General features: G+C 50.8%; 1 protein-coding gene across 2 annotated transcripts in view; it reads left to right on the top strand.

Annotated features, from left to right (window-relative positions):
* Nsmce1 (NSE1 homolog, SMC5-SMC6 complex component) overlaps positions 1-15,609 on the top strand; it is a 31,699-nt gene extending 16,090 nt beyond the window's left edge. For both annotated transcript variants that reach the window (XM_005351187.3, XM_013347809.2), the window contains exons 3-8: positions 7,127-7,248; positions 7,412-7,489; positions 8,332-8,478; positions 12,123-12,239; positions 13,176-13,296; positions 13,760-15,609. In XM_005351187.3, the coding sequence (XP_005351244.1) occupies positions 7,127-7,248; positions 7,412-7,489; positions 8,332-8,478; positions 12,123-12,239; positions 13,176-13,296; positions 13,760-13,839 (665 nt within the window). In that variant the 3' untranslated portion in view covers positions 13,840-15,609. The remainder of the gene's footprint in view (positions 1-7,126; positions 7,249-7,411; positions 7,490-8,331; positions 8,479-12,122; positions 12,240-13,175; positions 13,297-13,759) is intronic.
* The last annotated feature ends 541 nt before the right edge of the window (positions 15,610-16,150 follow it).

The raw sequence follows: 16,150 nt of genomic DNA, 5'->3' as shown, positions 1-16,150 counted from the left end.
ACCAAGGTGGATCTTTAAATCTTCATCAGATGGCCAGGGACCAAGGTGGATCTTTAAATCTTCATCAGATGGCCAGGGACCAAGGTGGATCTTTAGATCTCCTTACAGGAGGCTTCCAGCCCACAGTGGAGTTTGGGAACTGGTAGAGCCCTGTGGTGTACACTGCCCTGAAGGGTCTAAGTCAGTAAACATGCAAAAAAGAAAACACCATGTGTGTGTCTGCTTGGTTGTTTAATAAAAACCTGGCTGAGTGCGCAGTTGTCATAGCCTGCCCCTTAGGTGGAAACCTGAGAAGAACCTTGCCCATCAGGGATACAGTAAAATGGGGTGCTCTGGTTTCAGCTGGGCCTCTCCTGTCCCCTGAAGTGCCCCCTATCAGATACTCCTCGAGGGCACTGGGAAGCACAGAGCTGTCACAGCTGCTGCTTCTCTAGAGGATAGGTTGTAAGAGTAGTTGCAGTAGAATCTGTACTAACAAGGTCACCAGTAAAATTCTGCTCCAAGTAGTTTGCATAGTCTGTGGCGATTTGTGTTGATGTTCAGAACTCAACCATGCTGGAAAAGTGGCAGCGTGGAGGAGTGCTGCACAACAGAGCTCTGGCCAGAGGAATGTGCTTGTGTGGGGTATACTGTGTACACGAGTGGCAGTGCTCATGGGCATTCAGGCCAGAGGCTGGACAGTTAGGTGCTCTGTACTGAGCACGCCGCCTGTCTTATTTTGGTGCAGCTGAACAGACTTGCTTGCTAGAATGTCTTCCTATGATAAACTGTGGCTACAGCATGTTTGGAAATGGGTCTCTGAACAAAGTGTCTGCAACCTGAACTGGCTGACCCATGCAGAGACCCTGCAGGATGACCATGAGTCTATTGAGGTCAGCCAAAGAGACCCTGTCTGAAAACCAAACAAAAATACCCACATCCTTTTGTATTGTGCTGGTTAGTTTTATGTCAACTTGACATAAGCTGGAGTCATTTGGGAAGAGGGGACATCGATTGAGAAAATGCCCAGACCAGACTGACCTATGGACTAGCCTGTGGTGCTTTTTCTCTACTGATTGATGTGGGCAGGCCCAGCTCATTGTAGGGGGTGCCACCCTTGGGCTGGCAGTCCTTGGTGCCACAGGAAAGCAGGCTGAGTAAGTCCTGAGGACTGAGTCAGTCAACAGCACTCCTTCACATCCTCTGCTTCAGTTCTGCTTCCAGGGTCCTGCCCTGGGCTCCTGCCCTGCCTCCCCTCAGATAAGACTGTGGTGTGGAACTGTAAGCGGAAATAAACCCTTTCTGCCCCAGGTTGATTGGGTCGTGGTATTTTATCATAAGAATAGGACCTGCATAAGGCAGGAAAGTCCATCTCCTTATCCTAGCCTGGAGTCAATCTGCCAGGTGCCCTGCAGGCTGTGTTTCTCTTTCTTGACCTGACTCCTGATAATGGAGGAGACAAGTTAGGCAGTCATGAGCCCAGGGGTTTTCCTTTTAAATGTTGTTGCATGGAAGAACAGCCACAGAAGATAGAGACCAGTGCAGGAGGCTTCCATCCATGCTGAACCAGAAGGATGACTTCCGTAAGATATTCTCTCTGACCCGTCACGGCATATTGTCTTAGGTGGTGGTTCCTGAGGGTCGGCTCAGAAGAAAAGACCAGTGCTGGGGTGAGCCGATGTGCTGGTACTGAGAACTGTCAGATTATTCTATGCTTCATGAAAGGTGCTCCACCTCTCACCCCGCCCTCCCAGCATGGCACACTGCTGCACTTGATGCATGTTGCAAGGGAAAAACCCAGAGCCCTTATGCACCCTTTGTGTCCTTCTTGCCAGCTTTTCCTTTGTTCAGTGGTTCTCAACCTGTGAGTCGAGACCCCTTTGAGAGTTGAACGATCTTTTTACAGGATCACATATCAGATATTCTTATCAGATATTTACATTATGATTCATAACAGTAGCAAAATTAGTTATGAAGTAGCAGCAGAATAATTTTATGGTTGAGATACTGTAGTAGAGGGTCTCAGCATCAAGAAGGTTGAGAACCTCTGCTCCAGCTGAAGAGTCTGAACTCTCAGACAGCTTTGCCCAGCACTGGGATCTGTGGCAGGGCCTGGCTCACTGGTAAACTCAGCAGGGCCTTCCTGTTATCACAGGACAAGTTGGCTCACAATGGTTTGGTCCCCAGGGACTGATTTTTACTCTTATTTTCTCTACCCAAAAATAGCATTTTCTATCTTTGGTGCCTCATTTAAAACAAAAATACTTGTTGGCCAATGGTTAGGGCAGCAGACTTCCTGGCCGCCTGCTGTCAGGGTACAGTGTGCAGTGAACTGTAGTCCCATAGCCTTAGGAGCAGGCTCTGATTTAGCAGGAAGTACATCAGGAAAGGCAGACTAAACTCAATTATAAAAAAAAGGAAAAATAAATCTAAGCCAGGGAAAAGTGCTCAGTGGACTAAACTCTCGAGTCAGAGGACTGCTTTGTTTGGTGCGACACCGCCCCTTAAAGCTGGGCCCTGGGTTCTAATTGCTTCTCTGTCAGGCATGCCCTAATAGAGAAGCAGCAGAGCCAACCCCGCTTGGGTCTTTGCCTTTGCCTTTCTGCAACCCATCCTAGTGTGGGACCAGACAAGGACTATACCAAAGGAGGGGGGCTGGACTTGGCATGCTGGTGACAGCCACTTACTTTCCAGCGCGTCATCTGACTTCAGGAGCCCCTCTGGTGACTTCATCTGAGGTACTATAGTTTTTGTGCTCCACTCCCTTCTTCTGGCAGAGCCCCGTTTTGTGACTGAAGTGATATGATGGGGCTGGGGACTGGTGTGGGAAGGCCTCAGATTTTCTATACTGAGGGCGTATGGCTTAGTGCCCGGGGCTGAAGATCTGGAGTCCGGCGGGCCAGCTCCATGTCCAAGTTAGGGAAACTCTGAACACGTTGTTTACTTTCGAGGCAGCCAGTATATAAAGAGGACATTAATATTGCACCTGGCAGGGTGGTTGTAATGCCAAGTGCACCCCACCAGAGTCCGGTGCCCAGCAGGCCGTAAGGTGCATTACAGCTACATAATCCCAGCCTAGAAGAAAAGCAGATGCCTGCATGACAAGTAAGGAGAGAGATCCTGGTTAGGCCCAGAGCCTGCTTTCCTGTAGCTCTGCACTCCTCACTGATTAGCTCACGTGGCCCTTGGTGTTTGAAGTATGTGCCATTTTTCAGGAGGTTCAAGATGCTGAAAGGAGGTTTGGTGTGAGTAATGGTAATCGACACTCTAAATCCTTCACATTAGGATCTCATGACTGGAAATAGTTGCCCTAGAGTCACATGGGGCCACATGCTATCTCCTGTGACTTTGCAGGCTTGCAGCCTGTAGCTTCCGACCAAGACTTCTTGGAGCAATAGAGGCAGATCAGTGACCATTCAGTGTTCAAAGACTGCTAGGGTGGGAAGCACCATCCTGTGTAGCCCTGGCACCGGGTTTTGGTAGCACGAGAAAGACCCCAGGACTGGCTAGATTAGAATGGAATGTGCTGGGAGGCCTCTGGGAGGATCTGGGGCCAGGCTTAGGGACCAGGTACAAAACACACGCCAGAGTGGTCTTCCCTGTCCTAGTGGCTGCTGGGCTGGCAGCAGCACCAGCTGGCCTTTGTCCTAGCACACATCCATTGGCTTTTGGGTCCCCTTCTGGCTGACTTAAGCTCTTGGCTTCTCAGGGACTTCCTGTATCTGCTTTTCTGAATAGAAGTCCCTAGAATTACTCCCACCCAAGCCATGTGATAGAGAAAGACAGATTGGAGAAGAGAGGAAGCTGTGGTCTTGATTGGCTGAGTTAGCCAGACATTATCAGGTGCAGGTGACTCTAGATGTATTAACGGGAACCATGCTGAAGCACTGCTTGAGAACTATGGAGGGCAGAGCTGGGAACTCTGGCTAGTCTCATCCAGGATGAGCCTGGCCAGGAGGTTGTGGAGAAGAGAGGGTGTGTTGGCCACACCTACACTGCTGAGAGCTATGTAGGCCAGCTGGAGTAGTTGAGGGAGGGTCAGAGGTAAAAAAAAATGTATTGGCCTTCAGAGATGAAAGGGGAGACGTGCTCAGAGAAGCAGGTCTCTGCTGCTGGCCCTGTTGCCACCAAATAGCAAAGCCAGTTTGGAGACAGTGAGGGTTTGGGGACCTGTTGAATACAAGGTCATCAGTGGAGGCAGCCACAGAGCCTGGCCCCTCTGGAGGATTGTGTGAAAAGAGGGTTGGATCTCATCTCGCCCCCAGGGTACTTGGAAAGTACAGTTTGCTAGAGTGCTTTTGATCTACCCACAGACTACATTTTTCTGAATGACACCTTGAGATATTTCTTTGGTGGAAAATGTGAATTGTCTCTTTCAGAGGGAGGTAAGACTTGTTCCTTATGTCACTTTGGGTGAACAGGGCTGATTCTGTTTACAAGGGTTATTGTTATTTACTCAGTGAGAGGTGGTGATGTAGAAGAAGCTCAAAGTAATAGGATTGATCTTAGAAGAGATCATTAGTCGATTTGCTGAGGAGACCTTCAGTCACACAGTGGAACTTAGCTAAAGGAGCTCCGCCTCCCAAACACCCCAGAGGGTCTGCCAACCAGGCCTGTGGGAGATGAGGGAAATTTAGGATGCTAGGGTATAAATGTTTGTTCACCGGGATTAACCAGCCTTTAGGCTCCATTTTCATAACAAAGGACACAGCACTGATATAGAACCAGGCATTAGACCTATCCCCCAAAGATTTTTTTTTTTTTTTTTTTTTTTTTTTTTTTTTTTTTTTTGGTTTTTTCGAGACAGGGTTTCTCTGTGGCTTTGGAGCCTGTCCTGGAACTAGCTCTGTAGACCAGGCTGGTCTTGAACTCACAGAGATCCGTCTGTCTCTGCCTCCCGAGTGCTGGGATTAAAGGCGTGCACCACCATCGCCCGGCCAAAGATGTACTTCTAATAGCAACTCAAGGGCACAGGGTCACAATCATTAACAGTTCTGGTCACCATTAAGTCCCTGTGCTTTTAGCAGGAAAAGCACTCACTATTCTGCCAGGTAGGCAGGATAGATCTGAGTAACAACTATTGGAAAAGAATAACACTGGTGTGCCTAAGAGCTATTTCTGGTAATATTTTTTTCTCTATGTGAATCTCCCATCTTTCCAAGTAGACAGACTTGGGGTCGCCTGTCTCTGTTTAAATTGTCTGAAGTGTGACTTGTGGCTGGGACCTGAAGGAGACTTAAGGATGGTAGAGTATGTGAAATGCATAAGTCCACGGTATATATAAGTTAGTGAAACTTTGTGCTCAAGGCCAGCTCTTCCTTCAGCATCAGTCAGAGCTGGACACACTTGTCATTCATGTCTAAGCGTGTGCAGTGATTCCTCCCTGGGAAGGAGTGCTGTTTCTAATACAGTGACTCTCAAGCACCTGGCTCCCTTGCCAGAGTCAGTGTCAGTCTTCCAGAGTTGGTGCTTGGGGGTCAGAAAGCGTCCTCAACCTGCAATGGGCCTGGGCTATGTGGGGAGCCATCTCATGCCCAGGGAGGCTCTCATGGTGGGAGCCAGCAGTGGGAGGTGAGACTCAGTTCTAAGTCCTGGCTTCCATCGGCATCACTGTTTTCCACCTTAGCTACTATTGATTTTTCATTTAACTTGTATTTATTAAAAAGAAAGAAAAAGAAAGCCAACGCAAACACGTGTGTGTTACTGTTACAGTGGTGATCTGTTATTAGCCGCACAACCTGTCCCTTTGGTGACCTCAGTGAGCCTGGTTCCTTAATGTGGCATGTCCTCTGCTACCAATATGACCTTTTGGTTTTTAAACTATCTTCATTTTCATTACACAAGGTTGGAAATACCTACTTGCTGTAGGAAGCCAAATGGCCACAGCTTATGTCCCTGTGACGACCCCTTCTGAGTCTCCTTCCTAGTGCTAGCCTAGTCATCTACACAGAGGAGGAGAGCAATTGAGCCCTTCCCTTGTGTGTGATTCATTTGTTTCTGTTATTGTTTTAAACATAAATGGTGGCATGTTTTCTGGTTTTTTTTTTTTAATTTTAAATTTTGTTTTGTTTTGTTCTTTTAGAGACAGGATTTCTTAGTGCAGCCCTGGTTGGCCTGGAACTATGTAGACCAGGGTGGCTTCAGAGACCTGTCTACCCCTGCCTCCTGAGTGCTGGGAATTAAGGTGTGCACCATCACACCAAGCTGACTTTGTTGTTGTTTTTCAAGACAAGATTTCACTGTGTAACAGTTATAATTGTACTGGAATTCACTGTAGACCGAGCTGGCCTCCAACTCACAGAGATCCATCTGCCTTTGCCTCCTGAGTGCTGGGATTAAAGGCGTGTGCTACCACTGCCCAGCTTGAAATTTTAATAAATGAAAACAGTAATACTTGGTTTGAAAGTATCACATCGTGGGAGCGTAATTCCAGCACAGAGCTGGCCATCTCACTTCTCTGTGTAAGGTGTGTCCCCTCCCTTTGCAGCCTCTCCTGTCCTTCCTCACCAGCTAATTGGTGTCTGTTCACCTGAGTTGCATCACAGTAGTGGTTCTGGATTTGCCCCTCCTCAGACTCAGGGCTCTTAAGGCTGTGCCTCCTGCTGGTGGCACAGCATGAACTTCTCTGCTAGAACCAGGCTTCCACAGCTCATACCAGCCCTGCCTGTGCTCGGAGGGGTGCTAGGGCCCGAGCAGGGTCAGTGGGAGGAAGTTTGAGCAATGGCTGCAAGGAATATGCCTCAGAATAGGACCTCTCATGCCATGGGTCTGTCTCTGAGCCTCTCTTACCTTGCTGTGGCTCTGTACTTAGGCCTGGGCTGGCCCAGGGCCTGCAGTTGTGGCCTTGGATGGCTTCCTTGAATGAGGGCCACTGGCTGGGGATGAAGACTGGGACAGAGGAAGGAAGGCCACAGTCTCAGTGGTCTGAGATAGTAATCTCTGGGGCCTTTCTGCCTTATTACACCCTCTCTGTCTCAGCTTATCTCTTGAGCACTCTGGGAAGAAAGAAACCACACAGCATTGGCATTAGTCCAAGAGAGCCCAAACATTTTTGGCTGGGCTGCCAGTGAGGTCAGGTGCCAGAGCGATTGAAACAGGCTGTGTGTGCTTTCTGATGAATCCACTCTCCCTCCCCCCATATTTCCAGGAAATGCTACTGTGGATAAGCTGGAGGACTTCATCAGCAATATCAACAGTGTCTTGGAGTCTTTGTATATTGAGATAAAGAAAGGAGCCACAGAAGATGACGGGAGACCCATCTATGCTCTGGTATGTCTGAGGAAGTGCCCTCTAGTGGCACTTTGGGAAACTGGAGCAGAGGCCTCTACAGGTAGCATTCCTGACCCACTCTTCTGAGAGGGTGGAGAAAGAGGCAGTGGCAGTCAACTCTCTGATGGAGACACAGCTTGATTCCTGTGTGGTTTATTTTTAGGTGAATCTTGCTACAACTTCAATTTCCAAAATGGCCTCGGATTTTGCAGAGAACGAGCTGGACCTGTTTAGAAAGGCTGTGAGTACAGCAGTTCTCACTGCTGCCTTGGCTGTGCTTCTAATGGGAGGGAAGAGGAGCTGCAGTCGCGGAGGCCACTGTCATGCTCCCAGCTTCCTGGGTCTCACAGGGAGATGCAGACCTCAAATCACCTGCCAAATCGTGCTGTTGGAAAGCATGGAATGTTAAACCCAAACCTGCACTTTAATGAGGTGCTCACTGAATGCTGACATGCTAGGGTCCTGTTCTTCCAAGCTTTGGAGCAGTTTGCTCAGCCCATCTGTTACACATGGCTAAGACAGTGGTTTTGTCCTGGAAGCATATAGCAGTTATTGAGAAGGTAAGAAAGGAGTGCCCTCTTTGGTCCCACCTTGGCTGAGCCCTTCAGGACAGGTGAACTTTCTAGTTTTATGGTTTCATAATGATCCTGGGCTGTCAGCAGAGGTGTGGAGAATAAGGCTGGGGCACACCTGTGCATACATAGACACAGGATACCTGTCCTGCCACAGACAGAAGTCTTAGGGAACATGCCCGGCCTGCCCAAGTCCTTGCAGCCTCTTCTCCTAACCCACACTGTCTCTGCTCCTCCGCCTCTGAGTGAGGAGAGGTGCTGCCTTATGGTGCTCAGTCATTTTTCTCCTTCAGGGAGATGGGGGCAGGGCAACAGCCCTATTCTAGCATCTCATCAGTTGGACAGGACATGTCTACTGATATATGTTATAAAGTATCTTCCTGAAGGGCTGTCAGTGGTGTGCATGTGTTGGGCTGTGTTAACCCATTCCTGCCAGGACTGGCTGGTGGCTTAGCTACTGTGCTTGCTATCACATAGATGTAGATGAATGAGACACCTCTTTCTCTTGCAGCTGGAACTGATTGTTGACTCAGAGACTGGCTTTGCTTCTTCTACAAACATTTTGAACCTGGTTGATCAACTCAAAGGCAAAAAGATGAGGAAGAAAGAGGCGGAGCAGGTGTTGCAGAAGTTCGTGCAGAGCAAGTGGCTGATTGAGGTACCCTGATGGCCTTCCACCTGGGTCACTTGAAGGTGCCCAGCAGTTTTTCTGCATTCATATTTATATCCAACTGATGTCAGTTGAACGAGGCCCATCTGTGGCAGTCCCTTCTCTGCTGAAGGTTGTCTGTGACCTATGAGGAGTGCCTGTGTTCCCTGACACTCACATGGTCTGTCTGTGCTGCAGCCACAAATGGAAGAGGCTGGAGTCGCTGAAGGGGTCCTCTGAGCCCTGATGCAGACAGAGGCATTGTGTGGTGGTTTGAGTGAGAACGGCCCCCACCGGCTCATATGTTTGAATGCTTGGTCTCCAGCTAGTGGAACTGTTTGGAAAAGATGAAAAGGTGTGGTCTTGTTGGAGGAGGTGTGTCACTGGGTGGGGGGCACTTTGAGGTTTTAAAAGAGTCTCATCATCCCCAGTGTGCTCTCTGTCTCCTGCTTATGGATCAGGATGTAAGCTGTCAGTGCCTGGCCTGTCTGCCATGATGGTCATGGTCTCTAACCCTCAGAACTGTAAGCTCCCAATCAGATGCTTTCTTCGTAAGTTCCCTCAGTCGCAGCAATGAAAAAGTAACTGAGATAAAGGGCAGGAGGCTGGGAGGATCCTGTCCCTGACCCCTGCCTGGCTCCGATGGCTGGTGCAGAGGACCGCCCTTTCATTCCTGTACCCGGGGAGAAACAAACCCTGGCATGGACAGGACAAGTGTGAGTGTGGAGTGCCTTGCAGAGCCACCTGCCACAAGAGGCCTTTAGAGTGCTCGTTGTGATGGCGCTGTCAGCGTGACATTGCTGGGGTCCAGTGCTCTTCATCCTTCACTTAGGACACTGACCCACAGGTGCAAGAGGTGGGTCTTTGAGAGAAGCAGGCTGTGCGATGAGGCCTCCTGACTGGAGTGAAGCAAATGCCTCAGGTTTTCCCCCATAAAAGGCACTGCTGTTCACATAAGCCCAGGCCTGGGCTCAGGTTGGCCCTGTTGATCACAACTCTGTCCCCCACAAGAGCCCTGGCTTACATCTGCTGGCAGTGCTACCTTGTCCCCCACTTCTTCCTTAGGAAGTCAGACCCATAGTCTGAGGCTGCCATTTGTAACCTCAGTGGCCCTTAACCTCTTCTCTGGGAACCTTGCTAGAATTCTAATCTTCGGTATCTGCTGGGAAGAGAGGCAGTAGTCCCTATGGGGAGTAAGAGCCAGGTTGGGGACATCCTGTGTGTCCCATGAAGGTGTGTGTGTGTGTTGACCACAGCTTGGTGGTTTGCTTATGTTGACACCCTGTAGACATGAAGCCCAGGTAACAAGCCTGGCTAGGTGCCTGTAACACACATCAGTGGCTCTCACAGTTTCAGTTTCTTGTCCTCTCTGGGCTGGGGTTGTCAGTGCCGAATGTTCTTGGTGTGCTTTCTTTGAGGCTAACTTTTTGAGAGCAGGGGTTCTGACTTCATTGTCCTGTTGCAGAATGTGCCTCTTTCCTGTAGTGTTCAGTAAATGCTTGCTGAACGGGTGACCAGGCTAGCAGAGATGAAGCTCCAGAGAGATGGTAGGAGAAAAGTTTGCTCGCTGTGGACAGTTCTCTTTGCCCAGCTCTTTTCTGCTGAGAGGAAGGTTCCCACCTTCAGCGTCTTGAGGCCTACCATGGTATCCATGGCATTCAGGCCCCGTCCTTCTGGTGCCTTCCTTTCAGAATGGAGATAGATGCTGGCTCTGCCTTCTGCAGGGAAAGCTGAGCTGTTGTTACCTGAGCCTGATGAGAGTTCTGAAGAATTCTGTGAGCTACTGTGGAGGGAGTGCTGCAGAAACCAGCATGCCAGCTGCCCCTGCCTTGGCACCCTTCAGCCCCTCATTCTCCTCAGCTCTGCCATTGGGCACCTCTGAGTTCTTGTTCACCATGTATCTGGTGAAGGAAGGCGTAGGCTCAGGCAGTCGGGGTTGTGGTTGGGAGAGTACCTTCTGGCTCCTCCACTGTCTCTGGCTGTGTTTTCTGATTGGACAACCTGGGCAGGACAGCTGTGAGTTCTGTGGGGGACTCACTGAAGGACTGATGACTGAGTTGCTGGCTGGTCCCTGACGAGCCTTCCTGGGCAGCCAGATCCTTGATAAGAGGGACTTTATTTAGGCTCATCTTTGGCCTTAGAGATGCAGCCTGCGTTTGCTAAGAGGGCTTCCCACATGTATCGCTCACGGGCACTTTTCCTCCCTGGGGCCCTAGCTTGGCTCTGAGGTGCTATCAGCTGTGTGGTCCACTGGGAGGTTCTGGACTGGAAGGTGGCACCTTATTAGCCACATCTTCCCACGTGCCAGGTTGGCTCCCTCTAGTGGGGTCCAGCCTCAAGAGCAGGGAAAGGTGGGTCAGCGAGCTAGCCAAGTAGTGGGCCCCCACTGTGGATCTGGATCTTTGGGAGATGATAGCCACAGGACTGAGAATAGCCTGAGAGCCACGCTCCCACCACACCTGACGCGGCTCAGTCTCCACTGCTCAGGACACTAGTGATCTGTGTAAAAAGGCCTTCCTAATTTTGCACTCCTTTTCCACTGCCCCTTCTTGCTCCTAGCCCACCTCTACTTCCTCCTTTGGTCACCAGGCCAAATAGATCATAATACATGGATCTCCGAGCTTCCGCCTTGGAAAGGAGCCCAGCTTCCACAAGCACCCCCCCCCCCCACACACACACGCACACCGAGTGGTGGGTTAGGAGGGAACCGAGGTGTGTAACTGTCCCAGACTCAAGTCAGCCCTTTCTATGAAAGATGACAGCAGAGGACTGTTGGGAGCTGTATGCTCAGCCTCCATTGCTGCAGCACCATCTTATGTGGCCTGAGCTGCCAGCTTCCCTCAGCCCACGTCACATGCCCAGAACCACCAAAACTCCACACCGGCCCTTCCAGCGTCCCATCAAAGAAGCAGGGATAGCAGTGAATGTGACTGAGTCCACGTTGCTCATTGTTGGCTGTGATGAAGCCCCTCCAGCAGCCTTGCCCCTGCCTGTTAGGCGGTGGTGTTTGCTCCACAGTTATATAACTACGTGTTCATGTTGCCTGGCCTTCCTAAGGTATGAACTGTACCCAGATACGGAGACCAGAAGGTCTGGCTTCCTTTGGAGGCTCTGCCACTCACACTGATATGGGAGCTCCTTCCAGCTTCATTTGTAAAATGACAGGACATGGAAATGGCTGTGACGTGGAGCAGTGGTGGGAAGGGAAGGAGCAGTGGGCACCTGACCGGGTCTGTCCTGGGTCACCCTTCAGGACGCTGCCTCTCTTACTTGCCTCAGTCTTCCTTTGCTGAAGCCATTGACTGTGACTCACTTGTGGGGCAGCGGTCATCACATCTGTAAAAGCACAGGTGTGGTCTGAGGTCTGGGGGTGACAGGATCCTCACCTCCACTTTCTGATCATGTTATCATCAGTCTATAAAGGTGACAGGAAGGTCTGAGGTCTGGGGGTGACAGGATCCTCACCTCTGCTGTCTTTTCCATCTCTACCTTGATTACCATTTCTGAGGTTTGGGTAAGGGGACACTGCTGACATTGGTTGGCTGGGATTGGTGATATCCTGCAATGACTAGACCATGTCCTCCTGCACTCTGGACTGTGGGATCAGGGGAGTCAGCACTGAGCCAGCATGTGAGTGTGTTTTGTCCCCGCAGAAGGAGGGGGAGTTCACCTTGCATGGCCGGGCCATCTTGGAGATGGAGCAGTTCATCCGAGAGTCCTACCCGGATGCCGTGAAGATATGCAACATTTGCCACAGCCTCCTCATCCAGGTACTGAAGACACTGGGAGCAGGGTTCTGATGCTCAGCGCACTTGGCCTCCACTGTTGTGTCCCCAACAGTCGGCGCCTTCTGGACAGGCCATGATCTACTCCCTTGCTGGTGCATCCCTGTTCTCTCCCTAGCCATTCCACACTAGCCCAGGGTGCTGCTGGGTGTTGCTGATAACTTTGGTAGAGGGGGTTCCTTAAGTCTTGGTGGCTCTGTGACAAATGTCTCTCTGTACCCACCCACCGTTCTGCTTCTCACTGCAGGCTTTCTTTCCCACCATTCAGCCAGGCTGGTTGCCCATATTTGCTTCGTTTTATCGTGGGCAAACAGGTTCCATGCTGAGCTTCTGAGTGCGTATCCACAGGTGTCTGTGGTCTTTCCATGGTCAGACTCTGGGAGGTGGAGTCTGTGGCTTACCCCATGCTTGTGTTGACCTTAAGTGTGCGATACATGTTGTCATTCAGCCTACTGCACAGCTCTGCCTATACCTCGCACCTGGGGATCTCGGAACAGCGAGCCTGACTGGAGCTACAGGGGCCTAGTAGGGAGTGAGGTTTTCAGTGTCTCCACTTGTTCAGAATTCTGTAGTGCAGGCCCTACAGTGGGGCTTGGAGTTTTTACCAGCATTAAGTTGGGTTCTAGAAGTTTTTTTTTTTTTTTTTGTTTTTCGAGACAGGGTTTCTCTGTGGCTTTGGAGCCTGTCCTGGAACTAGCTCTGTAGACCAGGCTGGTCTCGAACTCACAGAGATCCTCGTACTCACAGAGATCCGCCTGCCTCTGCCTCCCGAGTGCTGGGATTAAAGGCGTGCGCCACCATCGCCGGGCGGGTTCTAGAAGTTTAAATCTCCAGCCTGCTCGCCATTTTCTTGCAGCTTTCTGAAGTTTGTGAAGTTGAGGGATGTCCTTGCTTCATGGTCATCGGCCTTTCTTGTTTCAGGGTCAGAGCTGCGAGACGTGTGGTATTAGGATGCATTTGCCTTGTGTGGCCAAGTACTTCCAGTCTACCTCTGAGCCACGCTGCCCCCACTGCAATGACTACTGGCCCCATGACATACCAGGTACATGACCCCAGATTGCCCATGGGAGGGGGCGGCCTTGTGATGGGCTGTCTGTGGGACCTCAGTTCTGAGGCTGGGCACCAAGAGCACCCTTGGAGGGAGGACTGAGAAGGACTCCAAGCATGAAGGTCAGTTTTGGTGACTGGCTGAAGCACAGGTAAAAGCTGCTTGCCTGCCTTGTTCTAAAGGGATCCAGATCCACGGGAAACCTCAAAGCTCGTGAGAGTCTCAAAAAAGGCTTGCCTCATAGCCCGTCCAGGAAGAGGAATGGGAAAGCCATTTCCTAGCACCCTCAGTGAACTTTGCTGCCTGGCTCACGTGCTGAGGGGGAGAAGGGTTAGCAGTGAATTACAGACAGGACAGGTCCTCTGCATGGGAAGTAGTTGTAGCTATCAGCTGTGTTCTGTGTGATCAGTCCATTGATCACACAGCTTACTGTGTTTCCCTGCTGTTCTATACACAGAAGTCTTCGACCCTGAGAAGGAGAGGGAGGCTGGCATCTCCAGGTCGAGCAGAAAGTCCTTGCGGACCCGTCAGCACTAGCTGTGTCCTGCATGGCTCTGCTGTTGGTGGACTGATTGATCCTCACGACCCATTCAGACCAGGGGCCTGACACATGGCACATGAATTGCCTTCCTTGTTATTTGCTCTTAACATATTTTTAATAAATGTTTCCTGATGGTTGCTGTACTCTGCAATCTCGAGTTTGTGTGGGGCTGGGTTCCCCATGCTGAGGCAAGTGAACTGAACAGCAGCACTGGGTCAGAGCCACTGCCAGTCCTGGGCAGGTGTCTCTGTGTCTGGCTCTGGGTGGTTTTGGTCCATGACCTTGGCCTTAGTGTCCATAGCTACAATAGCATCTTACTCTGGCCCCTGTGTAGTAGCCCCTGCAGGCTGGGCTGGACTCATTTTGTGCTGTTCACATAGGGCCTTTTGTCCACTGGTTATTTCAGCAAGTAGCCTGAGAGCCCAGTCTCTTTGTCCCTGGCAATCTATATGAGGTTGTCCTCAAAGCCCTTGCTGTCTGGCCCCACAACTGCTGTCCAAACCAGAACCTACTCCATCACCAGCTTAGCAGCTGCTCTGGTCCTGGTTCCATTCCCCTTGGACAGTCACATGCCACACCCTGCTGAGACCTGTTTTGATTTAGGATGATTGAATTGAATTAGGACACAGTGGTGGTTCTCACCTGCTCACCTCAGCCTTCTTCCTTCCTTTCTCAACTCCTCCCCTTTGGTCCCTGGACTCACCACCATAGTACCCAGTGCCCTTCCTTGATCAGCTCTTGCCATACTGTGGTTCTCTGCCTGCTTCTATTTTGCCCCAACACGTCAGAACCCATATTGGCCCAAATGAGGACTGATGTGGCCACAGGTTCCTTCTGGAGGGGCTAGGTTTGCGGTTCCAGTGATGTCACAGGAACCTTTGTGATGTCACTTTCTGCCTCTGTCGAACTCTGGCAGAAAAGCAGAGCCCATCTAGAAAGGCCAGGGCTTTTTTTTTTTGAGTCCCCAGTCCCAGGATGTCCTATACCCTCAGAGTTTTTAAGGTATAGTTCAGGAATCCCTGTAGCTCTGCCCTAGGACTACCCTGGGCATGGTGCCTCTCCAGTCCCTGCGCTGGGATGTCCAACTGCCTCCCTGTCCTGTGTTGCAGTGTTACAGTTCAGGCCATCCCTGAGGTGACCAAGGAGCTCTGGAGATAGCAGCTCTCCTGCCACCTGTCTCCCTATCTCCAGCGTTTTCCCAGGGTGCCAGCCAGTCATATAAGCATCTCAAAGGGATTGATACTCTCCACCCCAAACCCTCATTATCCAAGACCCTAGTTTGATGTCCTTTACAATCTGTTCTGCCCTCTCCTCCCACTGGTGCCATGGGTGGGAATCACTGACTGGACCAGGCCCCTCTGCTTCTCCCAGCGCCCAGCCTTCCCACTTCCAGGTCTCGGTCTACACTGTGACATCGAAGACCAGTGGCTTCAGCCTGTGCTCATCCCTGATACTGCTCCAGTTGTGCTGTCCCTTTCTTTCCCTTTCCTGGGTCTGGCCAATCCTCTTGGGGCCTGTCCTAGTTCACTTCTGGTAAATACCATAGCCAGAAGGAGCCTGGGGAGGAGAGACTTTCTCCTTTCAGTTTTCAGTCCATCACGAAGGGCAGAACAAGGTAGGAGAGACCTGGAGGCAGGAACTGAAGCAGAGGCCGTCGACGGGTGCTGCTTACTGGCTTCCTTTCTTTCCTTCCTTTCCTCCCTGTGTTCTCTCCCTGTGCCTGTGCCTTACTTAGTCTGCAGAGGCAGGTGGAGCAGAGCAAGTTCCAGGACAAGCACCAAAGTCACAGAGAAACCCTGACTAGAAAAACCAAAACAAATGAACAAACAAAAAAAGAAAAAGAAGAACATGCCCTACAGACTTGTCTTGAAAGTCCTCTTCCTAGATGACTAGCTTGTGTCAAGTTGATAACAAAAAAACCCAACCAACCAACCAGTCAAACAAACAAAACCCCAACCAGGACAGGGCTGCTAGTGCTGTGTTTCCAAGACAGCTTAGGAGTCCATTCTTGCCAGCGAGCAGAAGGCAGCCGTCCAGGCAGGTTCCAGCAGCAGCCTTGGGACCTGCCCATAGGCAGAGCCATTCCATCCTCCCTGTCCCTCATCTGGTGATTGCCATCCCTCTGCTGCTCAGCAGTGGCCCAGAACAGTATTGAACTTGCTGGTTGTTAGAGGGGTAAAGGGTACAGGCTGGGCCAGTGCCCCCCACCCTCCTGGGGATGGGTGGCTCATCATTAGGGCACATCATCTGGAATGCTGGGGATGGGCGGCTCATCATTAGGGCACATCATCTGGAATGCTGGGGATG

This window comes from Microtus ochrogaster, chromosome 8, assembly GCF_000317375.1.
Source record: "Microtus ochrogaster isolate Prairie Vole_2 chromosome 8, MicOch1.0, whole genome shotgun sequence".
NCBI lineage: Eukaryota > Metazoa > Chordata > Mammalia > Rodentia > Cricetidae > Microtus > Microtus ochrogaster.
Note: the sequence above shows the minus strand (reverse complement) of the source record. Positions and strands in the feature narration are given on the sequence as shown.